Below are 25,060 nucleotides of genomic sequence, written 5' to 3' on the forward strand. Positions count from 1 at the left end.
TCTTCATGGATTTTGCTTTAAAGTCTATTTTTCAGAGATAAATATCTACACTCCTGATCTTTTTTGATTGTTGTTTGCTTGATATGTTTTTTCCATCCTTTGAGCTTTAGTTCATTTGTGTCTTTGAGTCTAAGGTGTGTCTCTTGCAGGCAGCTATAGAAGAAGCATGTTTTTTAATCCATTCTGCCACTCTGTCTCTTTATTGGTGCCTTTAGTCAATTTACATTCAGCATAGTTATTGATAAATATGAGTTCAGTGCTGTCCTTTTGATGTATTTGTGTCTGTTGTTGATAGTCTCTTTATTCCACTTAATTTTCTGTGCTAAGTCGTTTTTCTTTATGTATTTTCTTTTTATCTTTTTCATTGTTGTTGATTTTGTATTTGCTGAGTCTGTGTTTTTCTTCTTTTTTATTTGATGTGTAGGATTGTTAGTTTCCTTTGTGGTTACCTTAAAATTTACCTCTATCTTTCTAAGTTTAAACCAATCTTCTGTTCCTTGATATCGCCTTAACTTCTCCATATAAAAATTCTTTGATTACATTATTTAGTCCCTCTTTTTTGTTTTAATGTTGTCATCTTTTTTTTATATTGATGTCTGTTTCTCTATTTTCAATGTTTTAGCTTTAACTTATTTTCATGACTTCCCTATCTGGGTTGATATCTGGTTGTTCTGTCCTGTGCTCTAGTCTTGAGTTGTTATCTGATGTTATTGATTCTCTAACTGGAGGACTCTCTTTAGTATTTCTGGAAATTTTGGTTTGGTCTTTGGAAATTCCCTTAACTTCTGTTTATCTGGAAATGCCCTAATTTCACCATTATATTTGAGAGACAGTTTTGTTATATAATTCTTGGCTGGCAATTATTTTTTTCTTTCTTTCAAGGCTTCATTAACGTGATTTCTTTGCCTTCTTGCCTGCATAGTTTCTGCTGAGTAGTCAGAGTTTAGAGTTACTGACTCTTCTTTGCAGATGATTTTTCCTTTATCCTTAGCCAGTCTTTGGTTTTGGCAAGTTTGATTATAATATGTCCTGGGGACTTAGGATCAACCCTGTGTGGGGTTCAGTGAGCTTCTTGGATAGATATCTTCTCATCGTTCATATCAGGGAAGTTTTCTACCAACAAATCTTCCACAATTCTCCCCATATTTTTTTGTTATCCTGCACTGTTCTGGTACCCCAGTCACTCATAGGTTATTCCTCTTAATAGAGTCTCACATGATTCTTAGGGTTTCTGCATTTTTTTTTTAATTCTTTTAGCTCATTTTTCCTCAAATAACTTTGGTGTCAAGTGCTTTACTTTAGTCTCACTAATTCTGACTTCCATTGCCTCAATTCTGCTCTTTCTACAGAATTGTCTAATTCTGAAATTTTATTGTTAATATTTTGGATTTCTATTTGCTGTCTCTGTATGGATTCTTCCTGCCTGTTAAATTTGTCATTTTGCTCTTGTAAAACCTTCTTAAGTTCCTCTGTTGCTTTGTCTGTGTGTTCCTTGGCTTGGTCTGCATTTTGCCTGAACTCCTTCCTGATCTCTTGAAGAGCTCTGTATATTAATCTTTTGAATTTCTCTAGTAATTCCAAGACATTCTCTTCCTCTGGGAGGTTTCCTGGCTCTTTATTTTGGTTGCTTGCTGAAGGCATCATGGTCTGCCTCGTTATGTGATTTGATATTGACTATTGTCTCCAAGCCATCCATAAGTTATTATATTTATTGATTTTATGTTTGCTTACTGTGTCCTAGATTCTTGTTTTGTTTTGTTTTGATATGCCCACAGAGGCTGGCCATTTGAGCTGCTTTGGTTATTGGCATCTTTGAAGTTCTCACGTCCTGTCACTAGATGGTTAGACTTGCCTCTAGGTATGTGAGCCCAGGAGTCCATTCACTTTTTTTGTGTGGATTCAGCTCAGGTGTTCAGGTCATTGATCACTGAGTGTGTGGTGCAGGCTCTTACCTACAGTCCTAGATGGGCAGGGCTATGTAGGGGTGATTGCAGCAGGCACCGGTATCTGCTGCCATGGGGGTTATGTGCTCAACAAGGTAGGGGGCTGACGGCTGTCCCTGAGTACCTGGGTGGAAAGCATGTCCCTGTTCTCTGGAGTGCATAGGTAAATGGGTTTTGCAGCTGGATTTTGGCCACCCAGTGCTATTGGCAATGGGCTAAAGCATAACAATTGTAAGGATGGCACAGGTCCAGGCAGTGTTTCTTTCTGTGGTACATAGGGTCACTATGAGTCAGAACCAACTCAACAGCACCTAACAGCAATAACAAATGCTATTGGCTGTAAGGACTGGGAGACACCACTTATTCTCAGACCCCCGTCATGGGTGGCTAGGTGAAGTGAGTGAAGCCACCAGTCCTCAGGCCCCTGATGTGGGTAAGTGAGAGCTGTACTTAATGGGCAGGGCAGTGCCAAATGTCATGAATCTCCACTCCCCCTTAGCAGATGCAGTTGAAAATAGGCTTCAGGTATAAACCATGTTTGTACTATGCTAATGGGGGCCTATGCTGTTTAAATGGGCCCAAACAGGTCTAGGCAGGGTGAAAGGCATTTAAAGTCTGTGAACCCCTTTTACCTGTGCCTAGGTAAAGGGGTCATGCCTGACCTGAAGTCCTGGCTTAAGGGAGCTGAAAGGTTATTTTTCCCATTTGTTATTTATTTGTTAATCTATTCCCTCTCCAAAGCTGGGAGAATGACTTGGGGCACTTGACGGGTCCCACTTCCAGGCCAGGGGTCACAATAGTCACTGAAGCCGAACTGGGATTGGAGCAGAGCAGGGAGGGAGCAGGTGAAGAGGTGAGAGGCACTTCCCAGAGGGGTAAGGTTATTTTAATCCTGCACAGTAGATTAGATGCTTTCACTTAACTTTAACAGATATAGCACCTCTTCCCCCTGGCACCAGAGGCTTGTGCGGACTCAGTTTCTCCAGATGTAGAAAACACACCCCTAGTGCTACTGCTTGCCTCAGCCCACATGTGCCTGCCGATTCAGCCTGTAGGGTGCTGCTCAGGTCAGGTCTGGCAAATCTTTGCTGCTTCTGAACCGTCTCTCCCTCCCCCTGCTGCTCAGTCCTACTCCTCAACTTTGTCTTTGATGTTCAGGGCTCCTAGATTGTCATATATAATCGATTCACTTTTGGGGGAGGGGTCTTTGTTGTAAGAGGGAGCACAGGAAGCATCTGACTATTCTGCCATCTTGGCCCCTCCTTCTCTCTTAATAAATATTGTTATGCCAATTGACCTAATGTCCCCCAAAACTATGGTCTTCAGGCTCCAGCACCAGCTACTCTCTCCCTCAAGGTGTCTAGATGTGTCCAGAAAACTTCTTAGCTTTTGCTTTGGTACAGCTGTGCTGACTTGCCTGTATTGTGTGTTGTCCTTCCCTTCACTGAGGTTGATCCTTGTCTACTACCTAGTTAGTGAATTCCCCAAAAATATGGAACACTTCATGAATTTGGTGTCTTCCTTGTGCAGGGGCCAAGCTAATCTTCTCTGTATCCTTCCAATTTTAGTATGTGTGTAGCCAAAGAGAGCACTATATTTCTGTTCTTTAAAGCCACCCACTTGTGGTACTTTTTGTTATGGCAGCTCTAGGTAACAAAGATAGGAAAGAAACCATCATCAAACCAAAGAAAAGCATGAAGATACATTCGCACAATTAGTTTCAACTTCACGCACTCAGGGTCACTGATGATTTACAAAAGAGTACACTTCACGTGGAGTCCCTGGGTGGTGCAAATGGTTAACTCACACAGCTGCTGATAGAAAGGTTGGAGGGTCAAGTCCGGTCCACTTAGAAGAAAGGCCTGGCAATCTACTTCTGAAAAAAATCAGCCTTTGAAAACCCTGTGGAGCATAGCTCTCCTCTGACATGCATGGAGTCGCCGTGAATTAGAATCAACTGGATGGAAACTGGTAAACGGGTAACACCTTAAGTGCTCCCACAATGTGCTTTTTGTTTCTACTTGAAAAACCAATTACTCTAACAAAAATTATAAACGCAAAATATGAGTCCCTTTTCTAAGCCTGATTTTTCCCAAGAGTGTGAATAAGCCACAAGAAAAAAATGTTGTGTTTTTATAAAAGGGAACTGTATGACATTATATGGGACCATGTGCTTGAAAGTCACTTGTAAGCTGTTCAAAAGCCTGTAAATCCTATGAAAATGTATGATTATATCATTATAGATCCTAGCCAAGTGACATCAAGCAATTACATGCTGGGATATAAAAGCTAAAAACTAATCATAGCCAGGAGGTTTGGTTCAAAAGCTCAAAAACAACAAGGGCTTTCCACCATCCCATGCCTTGGCTACAGGGCATGCAGCCAAGAAGAACACCACTCCAGGTCAAGTAACTACAGAAACTGAACCTGAGTTTAGGTGATCGAGGACTGCAACTGCAGCGACCAACATCATCTAAGCCCAAAGAAGTCGTCTGGACATGAGGCCCAATATCTACTCTCCTCAAAGAGACTACATGCAACCCACCATGCATTTCCATTCATGTTTTCATCAGCAAATAACAAAGTGTAAGTCTCTGTCCATCCATCCTCTCCTCCACCCTCATTTCTTCTGGGGCCCCTGACCTATCCAATCCCTCTCCACTCTATCCAACCCCTTCCACTGAATCCAAAAAATCCAAACTAGTTGCCATCGAGTCATTTCCAACTCAAGGGGACCCCATGTGATTCGGAGAATTGCTCCACAGGGTTTTCAAGACTGTGATCTTTCAGAAGCAGAACACCAGACTTTCCTTCTGAGGCGCCTCTGGGTCCATTTGATTAGCCAGTCTTTCAGTTAGTAATTGAGCACTTAACTGTTTGGGCCACCCAGCCTATGGAAATACTGTTTCAAATATTAAACCCTCTGTGAATTTGTTTGCTCTTCTGTTTAATCCCTCCACCTTGCCTTAAGCAACATCCCTAATGGAAATACTTTCCCACATCACTCACAAGTGGAGACTATTCATTCCTCACTGTCATGTGGCTGAAAATAAAGACATGAGGTTTTTGGCATTTATGCTCTCCATGATTACTTGCCAGTAATTGTTTCTGTTGTTGTTAGGTGTCATCGAGTTGGTTCTGACTCATAGTGACTCTATGTACCACAGAACAAAAAACTGCCTAGTCATACACCATCCTCACAATTGTTGCTATGTTTGAGCTCATTGTTGCAGCCACTATGTCAATCCATCTCATTGAGGGTCTTCCTCTTTTTTGCTGACCCCCTAACTTTACCAAGCATGATGTCCTTCTCCAGGGACCAGTCCCTCTTGATAACATGTCCAAAGTATGTGAGACGAAGTCTCATCATCCTTGCTTCTAAGAAGCATTCTGGCTGTACTTCTTCCCAGACAGATTTGTTCCTTCTTCTGGCAGTCTGTGGCATATTCAGTATTCTTTGCCAACACCATAATTCAAAGGTATCACTTCTTCTTCAGCCTTCCTTATTCATTGTCCAGCTTTCACATGCATATGAGGCGATTGAAAACACCATGGCTTGGATCAGGTGCACCTTTGTCCTCAAAGTGATATCTTTGCTTTTTAACACTTTAAAGAGATCTTTTGCAGCAGGTTTGCCCAATGCAAAATCGTTTGCCAACAATTACCGTCCCTAAATAGGATGTTCTGTTTATCACCCTCTCCCCTGCCTCTTAGCTGTCATTTATTGAGCTCCCAGACATCAATTTACCATTATCCCCCAATCACCATCATTCATGGAAGATTTTGGCACCTGATTGCAGCTTTCCTCTCCACCCCAATTCTTGCCCATACCCTGGGTGACTTCAACAGCCAAGTGGTAACACATCCAATACCCTGACCTCAGTTTCCTAACCTCCTCATCCTCTCCTCTGCTCCCCTTCAGCTACCCACTCTTTTATTTAGAACTTGTCATACCCTGAAATTCTCCCGTCAAAATCACTAACTAAAAATAATCATAGCCAGAAGTTTAGTTATAAGTCTCAATAACAACAAAGGCTTTCCACCACCCCATGCCTTGACTGCAGGGCATGAAGCTGAGAAGAACACCACCCTGGGCCAAGTAGCTACAGAAATTTTGTCACTTAAAAATTAATTTGAAATCTTAATGCCTCATAACTGTGAAGGAATGTGACCTTGTTTGGAAATAGGGTCTTTGGAAATACTATCAATTACCATGAGGTCATATTAGAGTAGGGTGGGTCCTAATCCCATCCAAGTGATGTTTTATAAAAGAGAACAGACATGGAGAGGTAGAGGAAGGGCAGCCACGTGATTTATCAACAGAGGTAGACACAAAGCAAAGAACACCAAGAATTACCAGGAGCCACCAGAAGTGAAGAGAGTCATGGAACAGTTCCTCCCTCAAGCCTCAGAAGGAATCAACACAGCCAACACTCTGATTTGGACTTGTAGCCTTCAAAACAGTAAGACAATAAATTTATGTTTTTTAAAGCCATCCACTTTGTAGAAATTTGTTACAGCACACTTAGGAGACCAAGACACTGCTCTACTGAGGGCAACCCACAGGCTGGCACTCTCTTCTATCAACCACACGTGATTTAACTTCCATTTCACATCCTGTTTTGCTTGACAGGACTACTCTTGGTTATCTACCAATAACAAAGTCACCCAGAACACAAAAGTCCTGTATCGATTGATTTTTTTTTTCTCCATTAAGATGACAGTCTATGCTACCTAACGTTGAATAGTCTTTCTGAAAATGTATATAGTTTGGTACCAAAATAAACCAAAAACACCAGTAGTGATGAACTGGCAGTCTCTGGCATTAATACTAGAAAAAAACTTAAAGCAATGGCTTATAGACAGAGGAGTGAGCCAGGTTCAAGTATAGAGAGTATTGGCACATTTATTCAATTCTGTATAGACCAAGAACATAAACCAAGGAGTTGTCATTGAGTCTATTCAGACTCATGGCAATCCCATGTGTGTCAAATAGAACTGTGCTTCATTGGGTTTTCAAGAGCTGTATCCTTTGAGGCCCTGGTAGCGTAGTGATTAAGCATTTGGCTGCTAAACAAAAGGTCGGCAGTTTGAGTCCTCCATCCGCTCCTCGGAAACCCCATGGAGCAGTTCTACTCTGTCCCACGGGGTCACTATGAGTCAGAATCCACTCAATGGCAACAGGTTTGGTTTGGTTTTATCCTTTCAAAAGCAGATCCCCAGGCCTTTCTTCTGAGGTGCCTCAAGGAGGGTTCAAACTGTAATTTTTCAATTAGTAGTTGAGCATTTAACTGTGCCATCCAGGGCCTCTGACCAAGAATATAAAGGAGGTAAAAGCATGTATGGACCAAACAGTGGAGCATATGCAGATATCGTGACCCATTTTATAGCAGGGCCATGTCTTATGCATCCCTTTAGTCCGCGCAACTCCTTGCACATTGCAGGAACCTGATAAGTAATTTAAAAAATGGATAAATTAAAACTAATTTAAAAAACAAGAAGTATTATTTTATAAATGAGTTAAGTTTCTTGGAAGCAATGAGATGGTTTATTTCCCATTGCCGAGAAAGACAATTTTGAGTAGTGAACACTCCCTGTGTTCCCATAATTCTGACTTCATATTAATGTGCTCATAGAACATACACCAAAGGTCCACTTGGTGGGAAGCCTGCTGACTTGTTAGTATCATTTAATGTCCTGAAAGAAAACACTCAGAGAAGTCATTTGAGGAGGATATGGCATGTTTTGACCAACTGCTAAATTAAAAAAAAAAAAAAATCACACAAAATAAAGACGCTCCAGTCAGTGCGATCTCTGATCTAATGCTAGCTCTACAAATCTTCACTACTGCCGTCCTGGCTGCTATATGAACAGTGGGTGGCATTCCATAAAAGCTGATTAATGCTGGGGTTTTAAATTGCTGAAAATTGGAGGAACGTGCCGCATGCTGACAATTTGTTAATCAAAATTCTCATTTCTACCACTGTGCAAGCTTTCACCCATCTTATAAACGTCATGCACATTTCCGGTTGGACACAATGCTGTGTATCCTCTCCTCAGTGAGACTGAATGCCTTTCCCCTAACATTAAAAAAGGGTTTATGGATTTACCAAGAGACTAAATGTTTATCATTCCAATGAATCCATTTCCAAAGTGGAAGGAACATATTGCTGGCCACATCTGGTACTTTTTATATCAAATTGATAAGAACCCACAGATCTATGCCATCATTGAATTCTTAGAAAGTTATCAAATAAAGCATTTTATTGCTTAGACAATTATGTTTATAAAGAAAATTAAATGACTCAAACTCCTGGTGGTTAGCGTTGTTAAGGTCTCAGAGCAATTGGCACGAATCAGCCTCTGCTAATGGCCACCTCTATGTGGACAGATGATGACCATCAGAACAACAACCACCAGACAGTACACAAAGCCTAGGAACGTACAAAGAGGGAAGTCAGAACACAGATGTGTATACACGGAGCTAGGACCTTAAATGGCTTCCATTCAGTGAGGGAACAATCAGTGCTCACCCCAAAAGGGAGATACCACAGAACTTGGCTATCTTCCCACAGCATGCATAGCCATAAGTTACCCCTCACTTTGCTTTGTGGCCTAAATTTATACCATCTGTTTAGTCTGGACCTTTAGCAGCACAGTGGTTAAGAGCTCGGGCTGCTAGCTAAAAGGCGGGCAGTTCAAATCTACCAGCCGCTCTTTGGAAACCCTATGGGGCAGTTCTACTCCATCCTATAGGGTTGCAATGAGTTGGAATCGACTTGATGGCAATAGGTTTTTTTGGTTTGGTTTGGTATGAAAAACCCTAAACCAGGAGTTTCTTTTAAAGTGATTCTGGGTTGGTAGTATTCCAGGAACCAAGAAGAACAATAAATATATAATAGACAAAAGTGATATAAGCACAAAAATTGACAGACAAATCAATGTAATGTAATAAGTAGCCATTAAACAAGGAATCTCTAGGTGGCGCAAATGGTTAAGCATTCAACTAGTAGCCAAAACGGTGGTTTGAACCCACACAGAGGCACCTCAGAAGACAGGCCTGATGACCTGATGATCACAGCCTTGAAAATTCTATGGAGCAGTTCTACTCTGGACATATTGGGTTGCCATGAGTCAGGGTCAACTTCATGGCGACTAATAACAACAAGCCATTAAACATATCCTGACGAGGAAGAAAATGTTCTATATGATAAAGACAGCATCCCGAATCAACAGGATACTATTGAGCAAACACTTCTGATACTACCTAGCAAGCAGTATTAGAAAATTGGCCCCATTCGAAAAGCTATGCTGAATCCACACTGTGCACTAGTCACCAAAATAGAGTGAGTGGGGATTTTCTGGGTTGTAGTTGTAACATTAAATCTCTTTCCCCTAGTAGCTAAGAAAATAAAAACATAAAAAAAGTTAAAAACTCTTCAACAGAAACCAAATAAAGACAAAGAGCCTTATTGAGTACAATAAAATTTTTAAAAACTTTTGAAGGAAAATAAACAGAAGATCTTCAAGGTAAGAAGGGTTAGTATGGTTTGGTTCCTAACCCAACCAGTTCTGTGTGTTCTAATTTTAAAAAACGCATTATTTTTACACTTAAAAATAAGTATTATATTTAAATATCCTGATGCATTTAAAAGTCAATTTTTAACAAATATACAAGGTAAAATAAAATATTTACTAACTGATGAAGATTAAAGACTACAGCTTTCACTATGGATTACGCTTCAACATAAAGAAAAGAAAAATCCTCACAACTGAGCCAATAAACAACATCATGACAAACAGGGAAAAGATTGAAGTTGTCAAGGATTTTATTTTATGTGGATCCACAATCAATGCCCATGGAAGCAGCAGTCATGAAATCAAACAACGTATTGCACTGGGCAAATCTTCTGTAAAAGACCTCTTCAAAGTGTTAAAAAAGCAAAGACATCACTTTGAGGACTAAGGTGCACCTAACCCAAGCTGTGGTGTTGTCAATCACCTCATATGCATGAGAAAGCTGGACAATGAATAAGGAAGACAGAAGAAGAATTCTGGTATTATCGGAGAATGTTAAATATACCATGGACTGCCAGAAGAACATTTGTCTTGGAAGAAGTATAGCCAATATGCTCCTTAGAAGCAAAGATGGCAAGACTTTGTCTCATGTACTTTGGACATGTTATCAGGATGAACTAGTCCCTGGAGAAGGACATTATGCCTGATAAAGTAGGGGGTTAGTGAAAAAGAGGAAGACCCTCAGCAAGATGGATTGACACAATGGCTGCAACAATGAACTCAAACATAGCAATGATTGTGAGGATGGTGCATGACCAGGCAGTGTTTCGTTCTGTTGCACATAGGATTGCTATGATTTAAAACTGACTTGAGGGCAAGTAACAGCAACAAATAAAATATGAATAATATATGAATATAATAATCTGATATCTAAATAGAAAACAATTATGTAAGCTTAAAAATAATGAATATAATTTAGTCATTATAAAAACCACTATGTCCCCATGTGTCTGTCAGTTCGTCGTACTGTGGGGGCTTGTGTGTTGCTGTGATGCTGGAAGCTATGCCACTGGTATTCAAAAACCAGCAGGGCCACCGATGGAGGACAGGTTTCAGCTGAGCTTCCAGACTAAGACAGACTAGGAAGAAGGACCCGGTAGTCTACTTCTGAAAAGCATTAGCCAGTGAAAACTTTATGAATAGCAGCGGAACATTGTCTGATATAGTGCTGGAAGATGAGCCCCCCAGGTTGGAAGTCACTCAAAAGATGACTGGGGAAGAGCTGCCTCCTCAAAGTAGAGTCAACCTTAATAATGTGGGTGGAGTAAAGCTTTCGGGACCTTCATTTGCTGATATGGCCCGACTCAAAATGAGAAGAAGCGGCTGCAAACATCTGTTAATAATCGGAACCTGGAATGTACGAAGTATGAATCTAGGAAAATTGGAAATCATCAAAAATGAAATGGAACACCTAAGCATCAATATCCTAGGCATTAGTGAGCTGAAATGGACTGCTATCGGCCATTTTGAATCAGACAATAATATAGTCTACTATGCTGGGAATGACAACTCGAAGGGGAATGGTGTTGGCATGTGTGAAGCAAGATTCCATCCTGCAGCAACAGAAACCGTTTTGGAATTTTCCCCCCAAGACCTCATTTCTAGCTTTATGTTTCCATTTAATGTTGATTTACATCGAGATTGTTCAAGGACTAGAATTCAGGAGACTTGAGACAAGTCAGAGAAACCACAGCCTGGCTGCCAATTTACTTAAGAAATATTGGCCTTCTTTAATTTACTTGTCTACTTTGCCAATCAAAACTCCATTTGATGAGGTTTTATTGACCAGCTACAGTCAATTTTATCACAAGGGCCACGGTCCTTAGTGTGTTTTTCTACCAATCAAGCTATTACACAATTCATAGACTGTTGACCTTGGGAGAATTCCTGGTGTTTCCCCAAATTATTTCCTGCGTTGTGCCAGATTCAGCAAATGCAAAAGGCATTGTTGCTTTAAAAGTTGATTAAGGAGACAAGATTATCTTTATAGAAGTACTAGGGAACAAACGGTATGTGTCACAGGCATGCAGAGAAAGGGATAATCAACACAGGCTGGAATAAAACAATTGAACTAGCATTTACTGAACACGTACTAAGTACTAGTCACTGTGCTGAGGGCTTTATGTACTTTATCGTGTTTAATCTGCACAACAGCTCTCCATGATAGCTATTATGATCCACACTTTATAAATCAGTTAACTGGGACTCAGAAAGTACATAACTTTCCCAAGTTTACATAACTAATGAATATGTTTACATGGTTCCCATATTTTTTTTTCCCTACTCCTTAAGGAAGGATGCACAAAGAAGTAGGATTTGAGAAAAAACAAGTAATATGTCAATGGGTAAAAAGATAGGTATCCTATAAACAAAATACAATCCATCCAGCCAATGTTGGCCCTCATAATAATTTGACCAATTACTTGGGTTCGTTTAGTAGAATATTTATCTCCTCATAATTTAGAAAGTCTAAGGCATCAGATATACCTACAGGCCTAAGCAAATATAGAGAGCTCCCATGTTGTTCTTCTCAGAAACATAACATAAACTGATCCTTATTCTTTACGATTTACAAAATCATAAGGAAGAGAGTTGACCAAAGACTGGGAATGTTTCAATTGATTCTTGTTCATGGTGAGGCCATCATTTGCCATGCTTTTAACACACTACCACATTTGATGTACTATTCAACCAGACTCTCCGAGGCCAACGGCTTTCGGAAATTTCATTAAAAAACAAACAAAATGTTGAGGAGAAGGTAATAAATAGCCTTTCTCTACAGGAACTTACTGAGATAAACTTTCTGTTTGTGCAGAGGTCGGTTGTGAATAGAACCTAAACCTTGGTCTTCTCAGAGGGTGAAACTCATTAGACTCCTTTGGATTGTCTACCAATCTGCGGCAGACTCAATTTGGAAGAATAAAAATCTACCAACCTCAGCATCATTTGACCTCAAAAATATGAAACAAGTCCACACTGTTGTTTGTGAATGTCCTTTCTAAACAATTCCTGCAGGATGTGTGAGCAACAAGTGATAATCTGAGAGATCAGACTTGGAGTTCTAACACCATGTTATCTGAAGACTCCCCAAGCCACGCCTTAGTGAGCCTTCAGGTTAGAGAAGTCAAGCCTCATCCCTCCTTTTAAAATTCAGTAAGTCTGGAGTGTTTTTGTGCGTGTGCATGGGTTTTCCTACTGCAGGCAGTGGATGATAACTCCTCCTTCAGAGTGTGGGAGAAGGATTGCTACTGAAAACACAATCATTTCATCTTTCCAGAGTAGTAGAGTAAATGCATGGTATTATCTCTTTCGGTCCAAGACAGTGGAAACCAAATCACGAAGGGAGAAGTCTCTAGTCATTTGTGATTAGTATTCCTCTATAATAAATGATATTCTGAACAAGCGGAGAGGTAAGAATTATTTTCAAAATGTTTCCTTGGAGCTGTGCTGTAACAGAAAGAACACTGTGCTTGAGGCTAAAAGGTCTAGCTTCTGTAATTTACTGTATCTCTGAGCCTCAGTTTACTCAGCTAATAAATGTAGACAATGGCTACCCCAATAGTTGCTTGATGAAAATACCAAATAATATAAGACATAAGAATTCACTCTGTAACCTGATAGACTAGACCAGACTCATTGTTGTCGAGTCAATTTCAACTCATAGCAACCTTACAGTGATGCATAAATGTAAAACCAAACCAAACAAGTTGCCATCAAGTCAATTCCAACTCACAGTGACCCTACTGGACAGGATAAAACTGCCCCATAGGGTTTCCAAGGAGTTGCTGGTAGATTCGAACTACTGACATTTTGTTTAGCAGCTGAGCTCTAAACCACCACACCGCCAGGGCTCCCATAAAAGTAAAGCAGCACGTAAATGAGAAGTTTAACATTATTACCTGTGTCCATGCTTTTTAACTAAAGCCTTAATGGCTTTGTCTGTAATCTGGCATCCACTGACAGAGAGTCTTTGAAGGCTGAAAGATTTAAAAAAAAAAAAAAAAATTACATCTCAATTTTTTTTTTAATTGAAAAAGAAGGATTTCATACCAGAGCTTGCAATTTGTTACCCTCCAAATCACCTCTAAAACATCTAAAGAGAAATTTTCTTTTTGGTAAGCAATGGATTCTAATTTTGGTTTATGGACGAATTTTGAAGAGAGTCAATAAATCAAACACAAATATATATTTTTACTTCTTTCTTATTGCTTTGACTTAATTTTTACAGTAAACATATTTTCATTTCAAATTTTTTTACTGCATCTTCAGTTCTCTCCAAACAAGCGTAAATGATATGAAATGCTTCTGGGCATGATCAGATATAGTTTCCACCATCAGCACCATGTTGTTAAGCCAAGAACAGTTCCCTATGAAGATAAATTAATGAAAACATACACTGTAGTCATGATCATTATACAGATCCTCTTTGGTCACCACCAGGCGAATCATCAGCGAGAAATTAAAGTAGAAATGAAATACAATGAGTCTTACATAAAATCTTATTTTAGTTTTATCACCAAATATAATGGGACACAGGCACACAGTGCTATTTATATGACCAGTTTCTTCCTATTGGCTACATAAAAACCAAAAAAGGCAAAGAGGTGTCTTACCTCTGTGTTATGGATTGAATTGTGCCCCCCAAGAATGTATATCATTTTGGCTATGCCATGATTCCCAGTATCGTATGACTGTCCACCATTTTGTCATCTGATGTGATTTTCCCATGTGTTATAAATCCTGCCTCATTAGCCACGCACCTTATTTTCACTATTAGCAAGCTGTCCAATCCTCTTGGTGGGCCACAAGCACCTTATCTGCAAAGTCCCACCCAATCGTTTGGTGGGAGTTATAAAATCGTGGTGAGAAAGGCCATATAAAAGTGATCCATTCCCCTGCACTCTCACTCATAGTTTATGTCCAATACCAGTTGACAAAAGACCCTTCAGAGTCACTCAGGGATCCATCTCAACACATTCTTTCATGATTCTGAGGCAGAAAAGGACATATGATGATTTTCATAATGGCCCTTAGAAGCTTCCATCTGTAGGTGTCCTATTTTATCAGCCAAATCAAGACACATGGCCACTCCTGATGACAAGTGAGTTTTGGAGTTTCAATCATACTTGTGCCCAGAAGGAACAGCACTAATTTGTGAACAGCACTAATGAAGGAACCTTAAAAAGGAGAGATCAGGCAGTCATCACCTTAACTCACTGATTGAAAAAAAAGACATTGTGAGTCCCCGATATGATGCAATATGATGCAAAGCCACCCGTCTTAGGTTATGTTCTCTAGAGAAGCAAAACCAGTAAAGCGTATAAATATATAGAGAGATTTATGTCAAGGAAATGGCTCACGGGATTGTAGATGCTGGAATGTCCCAAGTCTGTAGCTCAGGATAGAGGGTTCTCCTGATTCACATAGCTACAGTGGCTGGTGAACCCAAGATTGGCAAGTCAGAGAGCAGGGTTCTTGCTTACAGGCTGCAAAGATCAATAAATCCCAAGACTGGAAGGCAAGGCCACAGGTAAGCTGCTAGCTCAAGTTCCAAGAATCAGAGGTCAGACGAACAGGAGGCAGCTGCAGTATCCCATGCAAGCAAAAAGCGCAGGAGCCTTGCCAGAATGTCCACTTACATCCGATGCAGGCCACACGCCCAAGGAAACTCCCTTTCAACTGTCTGGCTACTTACAGCAAATCCCATCATGTGGGTGATCACGCATTGAATCTCAACAGGGAAGTGATCACAACATTATACAACTGCCAAAACACTGAGAATCATGGCCAAACCAAGTCAACACACAATCTTAACCACCACAGTCTACCCCTTGTCAACTTGGCACCTGTACACAACTCCTTAAACTGTACATAATCTCTGAATAGAGACAATTTTAAAGTCATACTTGCACCTAACATGATATAACAAATACACATACAACCGAAAATACACTAACCCTGTTTACATCTTAATTTTTATATGTGAAGAAAACAAAAATATTTGATGCATACATACATACATACACTCATAACAATTACAGTCCTCATTTCCACAATTGGTCACATGGCCATAACTGGTACTTAGAACTACTTTCTTCTACCACCCATTCCATATTCCCTTTGCCCTCAGCAAGCACCTCAGCTGGTCATGATTCTTTGCCTGGTGGGGTGACCCAATCCTTCATTCCTGAAGGGTCTGGGCCATTAGTAGTCACGTCATAATTGGGTTGCTATAGTTTTCCATTGACTTTAATCACAGGGCATGGTAATACTAAGAGACACCCTAAGGAACCTCCTGCATTCTTTACCTCCATTATGTAATGTCAATCCGATTTCCTCCTGGTAATCAGGATCAATCACACCAGCCAGTATGGTAACTCCCTTCTTTGTTGATCCAGAGGCATAAGTAATCCAAAGTGGCCAGGTGGCATTTTTAGCTTCCAGTTAAATGAAATCAGTGTTGTATCTCCAGGTGAAAGCATTCCTCCCTTTGGAACTAAGACCTCTAAACTCACAGAGCATAAGGACACGGGGATAGGAAGCAAAAATCTTGGGAATGGGTCACTATGGGTAATAGTGAGTCATGCCACTCCCATTTCTACCCCTTGATTCCTGGACCCATGAATCCTGGCTATGGGAGAAACAGCACCATATTCTGGACACTGGTTTAGAGCATATACAGACTCCTGGAGAATATGGCCCCAAACTTGCAAGATATTGCCACCTAGCAGGCACCATAATTCTGTCTTCAGGAGGTCATTCCATTGTTCTATCAAGCCAGCTGCTTCAGGATGATGGGGAACATGGTAAGACCAGTGAATTCCATGAGCATGGGCCCACTGCCGCACTTCATTTGCTGTGAAGTGAGTCACTTGGTCCGAGGCAATGCTGTGTGGGATACCATGATGGTGGATGAGGCAATCTGTAAGTCCACAGATGATGGTAGTTTTGGCAGAAGCATTGCGTGCAGGGAAGGCAAGTCCATATCCAGAGTAAGTGTCTATTCCCATAAGAAAAAAAACAGTGCCTTTTCCATGATGGAAGTGGTCCAATGTAATCACCTTACCACCAGGTTGCTGGCTGAACATCTGGAAGGACAGTGCTATATGGGGACTCAGTGTTGGTCTCTACTGCTGGCAGACTGGGTACTCAGCAGCGGCTGTAGCCATGTCGGCCTTGGTGAATGGAAGTCCATGTTGCTGGGTCCATGCATAGCCTCTATCCCTGCCACCATGGCCACTTTGTTCATGAGCTCATTGAGAAATGACAGGAGTAACTGGGGAAAGAAGACGAGTGGTTTCCACAGAACTCGTCATCCTATCCACTTGATTGTTAAAATCTTCTGCTGAGGTCACCCTTTGGTGAGCATCCACATGAGACTCAAATATCTTCACTTCTTTAGTCCATTCAGAGAGGTCTATGCACATACCACTTCCCCATAAATCCTTGTCTCCAGTTTTCCAATCATGTTCCTTTCAAGTCCCTGACCATCCAGCCAAACCATGGACAAGAGCCCATGAATCAGTATACAATGGCACACAATTTCTCCTTCCAAGCAAAGTGAACAACCAGGAGCACTGCTTGAAGTTCTGATCATTGAGAGGATTTCCCTTCATCATTGTCCTTCAGGAAGTTTCCAGAAAGGTGCTGTAGTGCTGCAGCTGTCCATTTTTGAGTGGTGCCTGCATTATCATGCAGAACCATCTGTAAACCAGGCACAAGCTTTCTCTTCTGCAGTCAACTGATCATAAAGAACTCCCCATGAGACCATAGGTTCAGACTGGGAGATGGAAGGTAATATAATAGGAGTGGAGGCCATAGGCATTTGGGTCACTTCCTCATGCAACTTGTTTATGCCTTCAGTTCTGCTCAGACACGATCTCATATATATCACTTCCATTTAATGATGGAGTGCTGCTGTGTACATCCAACTTTATGACTCTGTGAGTCAGACAACACCCAGTTCATGATGGGCAGCTCAGGCCACATGGTGACTTGGTGTCTCCTGGTTAAGTGTTCAGTCTCTACTAAGGCCCAGTAACAAGCCAAAAGCTGTTTCTCAAAAGGAGAGTAGTTATCTGTAGAGGATGGCAGGGCTTTGCTCCGAAATCTTAAGGGTCTGCACTATGATTCACCAAGAGGGGCCTGTCAAAGACCCCAAACAGCATCACTACCTGGCACTGACAGTTCAAGCACCACTGGATCAGCCGGATCATATGGCCCAAGTAGCAGAGGAGCTTGCACAGCAGCCTGAACCTGTTGCAGAGCCTTCTCTTGTTCTGGGCCCCACTCAAAACCAGCAGCTTTTCGAGTCACTTGATAAATAGGCTGGAGTAGCACACTGAAATGTGGAATATGTTGCTTCCAAAAACCAAAGAAACCCACTAGGCATTGTGCCTCCTTTTTAGTTGTGAGAAGAGTCAGATGCAATAACTTCTTCACTTTAGAAGGAATATTTCAACATGCCCCACACAACTGGACCCCTAGAAATTTCACAGAGTGAAAGATGTCTGAATTTTTGCGGGATTTATTCCCCACCTTCTAATATGAAAATGGTTTACAAATAAGTCCAGAGTCATTGACAGTTCCTCCTTACTAGGTCCCATCAGCATAATGTCATCAATGTAATGGACCAGTGTGACATCTGTGGAAGGGAAAGGTGATCAAGGTCCCTACAGACTAAATTATGACATAGGGCTGGAGAGTTGATGCAGCCCTGAGGTAGGTAACTGAAGGTGTATTGCTGGACTTGCCAGCTGAAGACAAACTGCTTCTGATGGTCCTTCGAAACATGTATGGAGAAAAAGGCATTAGCCAGATCAATAGCTGCATACCAGGTACCAGGAGATGTATTAATTTGCTCAAGCAATGAATCCACACCTGGAACAGGAGTTGCAATTGGAGTTATCACCTGGTTAAGTTTTCAATAATCTACTGTCATTCTCCAAGATCCATCTGTTTTTTGCACAGGCCAAATAGGTGAGTTGAATGGGGATGTGGTGGGAATCACAGGCCCTACATCCTTCAAGTCCTTAATGGTAGCAGCAAACCCTCTAGGAATGCAGTATTGCCTTTGGTTTACTATTGTCCTAGGTAGGGGGCAGTTCTAATGGCTTCCACTTGGCTTTTTCTACCATAATAGCCCTTACTCCATTTGTCAGGGATCCAGTGTTGGGGTTCTGCCAGTTGCTAAGTATATCTATTCCAATTATGCATTTTGGAAGTGGGGAAATCACTACAGGATTGGCTTGGGGACCCACTGGACCTACTGTAAGATGGTCATAAGCCAAGGCTCCATTAATAACCTGAGCTCCATATGCCCCCACTCTGTCTGGTGGGCCACAGTGACATTTTGGGTCTCCTGGAATTAATGTCAGTTCAGAGCCAGTATCCAGTAATCCCTGAAAAGTCTGATTACTTCCTTTTCCCCATTGAACAGTCACTCTCATAAAAGGCTGTAGATTCCTTTGGGGAAGGCTGGGAGAAAGATTAACAGTATAAATTTTTGGCAGTGTATTGCAGTCCTTCCTCAAGGGGACCTGACCTCCCCTTCGTTCAAGGGGTTGTAAGCCTTTAAACTCACTCAAGTCTTGGAATTGATTGCAGGACTGTGACTCTCTATTCTGGCAATTTGAGTTAGACAGACCAAGCAAATTTTTAGATTTCCTATCTCTTTCTCTCCTAGGGACATCATGACTAATTAGCCAATACCATAATTCCATATGAGTCAGACTATTCTGACCACTGCTTTGATTCCACTGTCCATTACTGTAACCATGCCCACTTTGTCAATTTAGTGCAGCCATTTGGCCCCTACTACTCTAGCCCCACTGTAGTTACGTATCTTAATTCAGTTAGGTCAGTTCCCACTGTCAAATCTGATTTACATAAAATAGCAATCACAACAGTCTTCAAGGATGCTGGGGCTCCCTTCAAAAATTTTTTCCTTACACTTGTAGTAAAAGGTGTGTCCTCTGGGCACTCCATGTGTGGGTCTGTGGGTCTAACCTGATAAATCCACTAGCATACCAATTTCCGTAAGCTTTTGGATACCTTCTTCTACAGTATACTAAGGCAGGTCTCGTGCTTCAACTAGATTTAGTGTAGGCCACCACATAATCCATGCTTCAGCAACCCAACCAAATAAACTATTAGATCCTTTCCTAACTTCTCAAGCTGAAACACTGAATGAAGAATCGGTGCATAGTGGACACATATCAATAAACTCACACTGAGCCATCTTTATATTCCTTGTACCATTATCCTCACACACTTAATAGCCATTCCCACACATATTCCCAGGTTTCTGCACATATTAGAAAAGACAAGCACTTTTGAAGTGTAGCATATCTCCTCCTGGGTAACATTTTGTACTTCACCTTTTCGGGCTCACTGGGACTTAAGTCTAGTTATAGGCTTAGAAGCCAACATTGATAGTGGAGAAGTGTTTTGAGAACATTCAACATTGTCTTGCAAAGCCCCTGCCTCAGGTGGTGCCCCAGGCAATAACCCACACAAGGGCTCTTTAGAGGCAGCTGGGCTAATCTCAATAGATGGGAATGGAGGGGTTAATGGTTTTACTGGGCAGGGTGGATCAGGAGACAAATACGGAGTAATCTCTTTAGATGGGAGGGACAGGGCTGGTTCTGTTGGTGGCAGTGATTCAATGGAATTTAGGGTTCAATGTCTCCAGCTTCCTGATTATCTGGCCATATGTACCCAATCCCAAGTTTCAGGATCCCATTTCTTCCCAATAAATGCCCTCACTTTAACTTCAGACACCTCTCGAAGTTGGGAGCTGAGTTAGCATTGTAATTCAGCAGCTCTTACAATAAGACTCTGGGTTTTATTTTCAGCAATTCAGCTCTGTTACTACAAGAAATAAGGCTTTCTTTCAAAGCACAAGTGGAAACTTTGAGGTCGTTATGCAGCACTCGCACTTTGGCTCTGAAGCCCTGAGTACATCTCTTTCTTTCACCAGTTTGTTCAGCAAAAGTAGGACCAAGGAACCAGCTTCCTCATACTTCTCATTCTGACAAAATTGTAGAAAGGTATCACACATGCCATCACCCAGAGCCTTGCCTCTCACTAATACCTGATCTGTTGGTATTGATATTTTTCACATTTCTATTGCCATCTCACACCATGGCTTAGCAGTCCCCTCTTTACTACTGGAAGCAAAGCCATCAATATCTTTAAGACTAATCAGAATTGAGAACCAATTTAGAAAACCCATCCTTACAATTTTGTTTCCTTAGAACCACTCTTCGTACCAAATTTCTTAGACTGGGTTCTCTAGAGACACAAAACCAGTAAAGCATATAAATTTATATATACAGAGAGAGATTTATATCAAGGAAATGGCTCACGTGGTTGTAGTAGCTGAAGTATCCCAAGTCGGTGGGTCATGATAGAGGCTTCTCCTGATTCACCTAGCCACAGGGGCTGGCAAACCCAAGATCAGCAGGTCAGAAAGCAAGGATCTTGCTTACAGGCTTTGAAGGTCAATGAATCTCAAGATTGGCAGGCAAGACTGCAGGTGAGCTGCTAGCTCAAGTCTCAAGAACCAGAGGTCAGATGGACAGTAGCCAGCTGCAGAATCCAGCACTAGCAAAAAGCCCCCAAGCCTTGCCAGAATGTCTGCTTATATTTGACGCAGCCCACACACCCAAGGAAACTCCCTTTCAACTGATTGGCTACTCACAGCAGATCCCAACATGTGGGTGATCACACATTGAATCTCAACAGGGACATGATCACAACATTATACGACTGCCAAAACACTGAGAATCATGGCCCAGCCAAGTTGACACACAATCTTAACCATCACAATTGGTATCAAATATTCTATTAGCAAATCTGAAAGAAGCCTTGCCTTCTGCTGGATGAGTTATCACCACTTTCATAGAGCTAGTGTTCGGAAGCCAGAGATGCAGATGGAAAACTAAAGTTACTTTTGTCCACAAGTCTACTCTAAGAAAAAGAGATTGAAAAACCAAAAACCAAACCCATTGCTTTCAAGTCAATTCTGACTCATAGCGGCCCTAGGGGGCAGAGTAGAACTGCTCCATAGGGTTTCTGAGGCTATAAATCTTGATGGAATCTGATTGCCACATCTTTCTCCAGTGAAGCAGCTGTTGGGTCTGAAGTGCCCACCTTTCTGTTAGCAGCCAAACACTTAACCATTGAGCCATCAGGGATCCTTAAAAAGAGAGTAGAGAAGGTCAATTGTAATAGTCAAGAGGGCTGCTCACAAAGGTTTTGTTTTCTCTTTAGTCCAGAGATGCGGTAGGACTGCAATTCCCCACCCCATGGAGCTCTTTGCTTTGGCCATGGAATGGAACCAGTTCCTTTACAATCCAGTGCACACTTCCCCACGCTCTGATTCCCTTCTTCCACGACAGGTGCCGGTGCTCCAGGCGGTGTCACTGGAGTGGTCTGGGCCCTGGAGTCACGAAGATGATGTGGAGAGAGCCTCCAGCCCACCCAGCAAGGGCATGAGTAAGAAATAAGCCTTTGCTGATTTACACAACTGAGATGTGGAGGTTCTTTGTTACCACAGCAGAACCTAGCTTCGCCTGATGGATACAGGGACCAGGCCAACTTTCTATTGCTAGAGGAAGTGTTTCTGCAAGTAGAGCTCTGCAGATAATCAGAAACATCACCCAGCTCTTGTGCAAGGTTCTGCAACAGGGGTGACCCTTAAGAATGGAAATGTAGATCTGTAATCCTTTTCTCACTGCCATAGGCAGCACCAACGATAACAACAAAACAAAATAAAAATACAGCTTGGTAGGGATCACCTCATTGCTGTAAGAACAAAGGAAGCGATGCAACACAAATTCAGTTTAAGAGCATTTGAGAAATCCAGGACTCCATGTTACATGACGACCCATTATCTGATAAAGAGACCTGTAAGAGTTCTGATTCCGTTTATGCACCTCTATAAACCAGCGTTCTCAACTCTCAGCTTCTGTTAGCATCAGAATGAGTCATGACTGTTAGGATGTTGAAGAGGGCCATTCAATACAAACCTTCATATTAGACTTGCTTTGGGACGGATTTAATTTTTGCTTTGTGTTTTTATTGTACAATCTGGAATTATTTCAGTTTGAATGAAAAATATTTGAGATATAACTATTTGTAAAGATTGTTTTATATTCTGATTTTTCTGAAGAGAATAAATTTTCAAGGCAATATATCAATATATGTAAATATCCATATCAATTATATATATAAATATATATAATAAATGTAAATATATAAGATGTACACATATCAGTATTTATGATATATATGTGTAGATATGTGACATATGTAAAAGGTTATATGTATGTATATATGTGACTTATTGGTAGAGCATTCATTGGTTTTATTAGATTCTCAAAGTCTTTGATTCTCAATGTTGTTCCCCACAATGTTTTTTTGTTTTTTTTTAATAATTTTTATCGTGCTTAAAGTGAAAGTTTACAAATCAAGTCAGTCTCTCACACAAAAACCCATATACACCTTGCTACACACTCCCAATTACTCTCCCCCTAATGAGACAGCCTGCTCTCTCCCTCCACTCTCTCTTTTTACCCACAATGTTTTTAAAAAGCACTTTTCTAGATCAGAGGTCAGCAAACTATGGCTGATGGGCCAAATGAAGGCTGCTACCTGATTTTGTAAAGTGTTATAGGAACATAGCTATGCTCATTGATTTACATATTATCTATGGCTGCTGTGAAAGCAGAGTTGAGTAGTTATGACAGCGGCTGCATGGCCCACAAAGCCTACAGTATTTACTATCTGGCCCTTTAGAGAAAAATGTTCTGATTCCAGCTCTAGACCGTGGTCCATCCAGAAACATGGCCCCATGGTGCTGAACCGAGACTAACGAGCTGATTCTATAACAACGTAGCTCTGCTAGAGATAAACGTTAAATCAAGAAAAACAAAAACACCCTCAGTGAGCTAGCACCTTATTTTCTTTCTGTAGGAAACAGACAAAAAGCAGAGGACAATCAGACTCTGAAATCCCATGCCATGGTTCCGATACAGGCTCTACTATTTTAGGCAGATTACTTAATCTCATTGTGCCTACATTTTTCTCATCGAAAATGAGGAAAATAATAAAAACTCATAGACTTGTTCTGGGCATTAAAATAATAAATGCAGGTACAGCACTTAGAACAGTGCCTAGCACATAATAAGAACAAGAAGTATTAGATCTTATTTTTTTAATTTATTATCAGTTACTTAATTTGGGGGATGACAGGTTCATGTTTGGTGCAGTACCTTGAAGCGCCGTCTATCAGACCCATCACACCCACATCTGTGGCTCCAGACCAACTTATGTCCACTGCTGTCAGTCTAGCGCAAAGGGCCCCTGCGTGGAGCAGGACTTTGTCTCCCGTGAACCCAGGGCCACTGCAGCTTGTCACATTCAGCTCCTGGGAGATTAAAACCAAGCGAGCATGAATTAGAAGTCCTTCAGAAACAGCATGATCAGAAGGGCATTTTAATGAGGGGGTTGGAGGAGGAAAGGAGTCCCTGGGTGGTGCAAATGGTTGACGTGCTTGGCTGCTAACCAAAAGTTTCAAGGTTCGAGTTCACCCAGAGGTGTCTTGAAAAAAGGCCTAGTGACCTACTTCCAAAAAATTAGCCACTGAAAACCCTGCGGAGTACAGTTCTACTCTGACACGCATGGGGTCTCCATGAGTCGGAATCAACTCAACAACAACTGATTCAGGGGAGTATGAGAAATCAACATGGAAGACAATAGCTGAGGTATAAGTGGCCCAGCAAAAGAACCAAAAAGCAAACCAACCCATTGCCGTCTCATCGATTCCGACTCATAGCAACCCTACAAAAGAAGGAGGAAGAAAATATTTGGAGCAAAGAAAACTAGTCTGTTTCTGTTTAGACCAGCTCTTCTCCCTTCAGGCCTGTTTACCAAATCCACTACAGCTCCTTTCAGATGGCATCAGATTACATGAGAAGAGAGAAGTAACTCAAGAGTCACTTTAAGATTATAAGAGCCTGTCCAAAGAGTCAACAGTTATGTAGTATTAAAAATTATTTTTATGAAGAGGCTTTAATTCACTGAGAAAATGCTTAAGTAAAAAAGACAACTGCAAAATGTTTTGCATATGTTATATCTCCATTATGTTTTCTAAATGTTTTAAAATGCTCTTTAATAAATATATATTAATTTTGTAGCTTAAAAATTACTCTCTTCTAGCAAGGTAAAACTCAACTATCGTGGGAGAAATCAGAACAGTGATTGTGTCTGTGGGTGGTTGTGGGTGGGGATTGGCTGGGAAGGGGCATGAGGCAACTTCCTGGGATGATGGTAATGTTCTATATCTAGAAAGGGGTGGGTTGCACAGGTGTATACATCCGTCAAAATTCAACAAATAGTACACTTATGACATGCATATTTCGTTGTATACAAATTTTACCTTGGGGAAAAAAAAAGTAATGATACACATGCTGAATGCTTAGGGGTGAAGGATACTAGATGTCTGTAACACACTTTGATATTTATCAAAAATA

General features: G+C 41.1%; 1 protein-coding gene and 1 non-coding gene across 5 annotated transcripts in view; both read right to left on the reverse strand.

Annotated features, from left to right (window-relative positions):
- LOC126083303 (uncharacterized) overlaps window positions 1-25,060 on the reverse strand; it is a 128,289-nt gene that overhangs the window by 37,102 nt on the left and 66,127 nt on the right. For all 4 annotated transcript variants that reach the window (XM_049896884.1, XM_049896886.1, XM_049896885.1 and 1 more), the window contains 2 exons: window positions 23,801-23,955; window positions 13,421-13,498 (listed from right to left, as the gene is read on the reverse strand). In XM_049896884.1, coding sequence (XP_049752841.1) covers window positions 13,421-13,498; window positions 23,801-23,955 — 233 coding nt within the window. The remainder of the gene's footprint in view (window positions 1-13,420; window positions 13,499-23,800; window positions 23,956-25,060) is intronic.
- Window positions 3,430-3,535, reverse strand: LOC126083467 (U6 spliceosomal RNA). The gene has a single exon (XR_007518813.1). It is a non-coding gene; the product is annotated as a U6 spliceosomal RNA (small nuclear RNA).

Source organism: Elephas maximus, chromosome 9 (genome assembly GCF_024166365.1).
Source record: "Elephas maximus indicus isolate mEleMax1 chromosome 9, mEleMax1 primary haplotype, whole genome shotgun sequence".
In the NCBI taxonomy this organism is placed as follows: Eukaryota; Metazoa; Chordata; class Mammalia; order Proboscidea; family Elephantidae; genus Elephas; species Elephas maximus.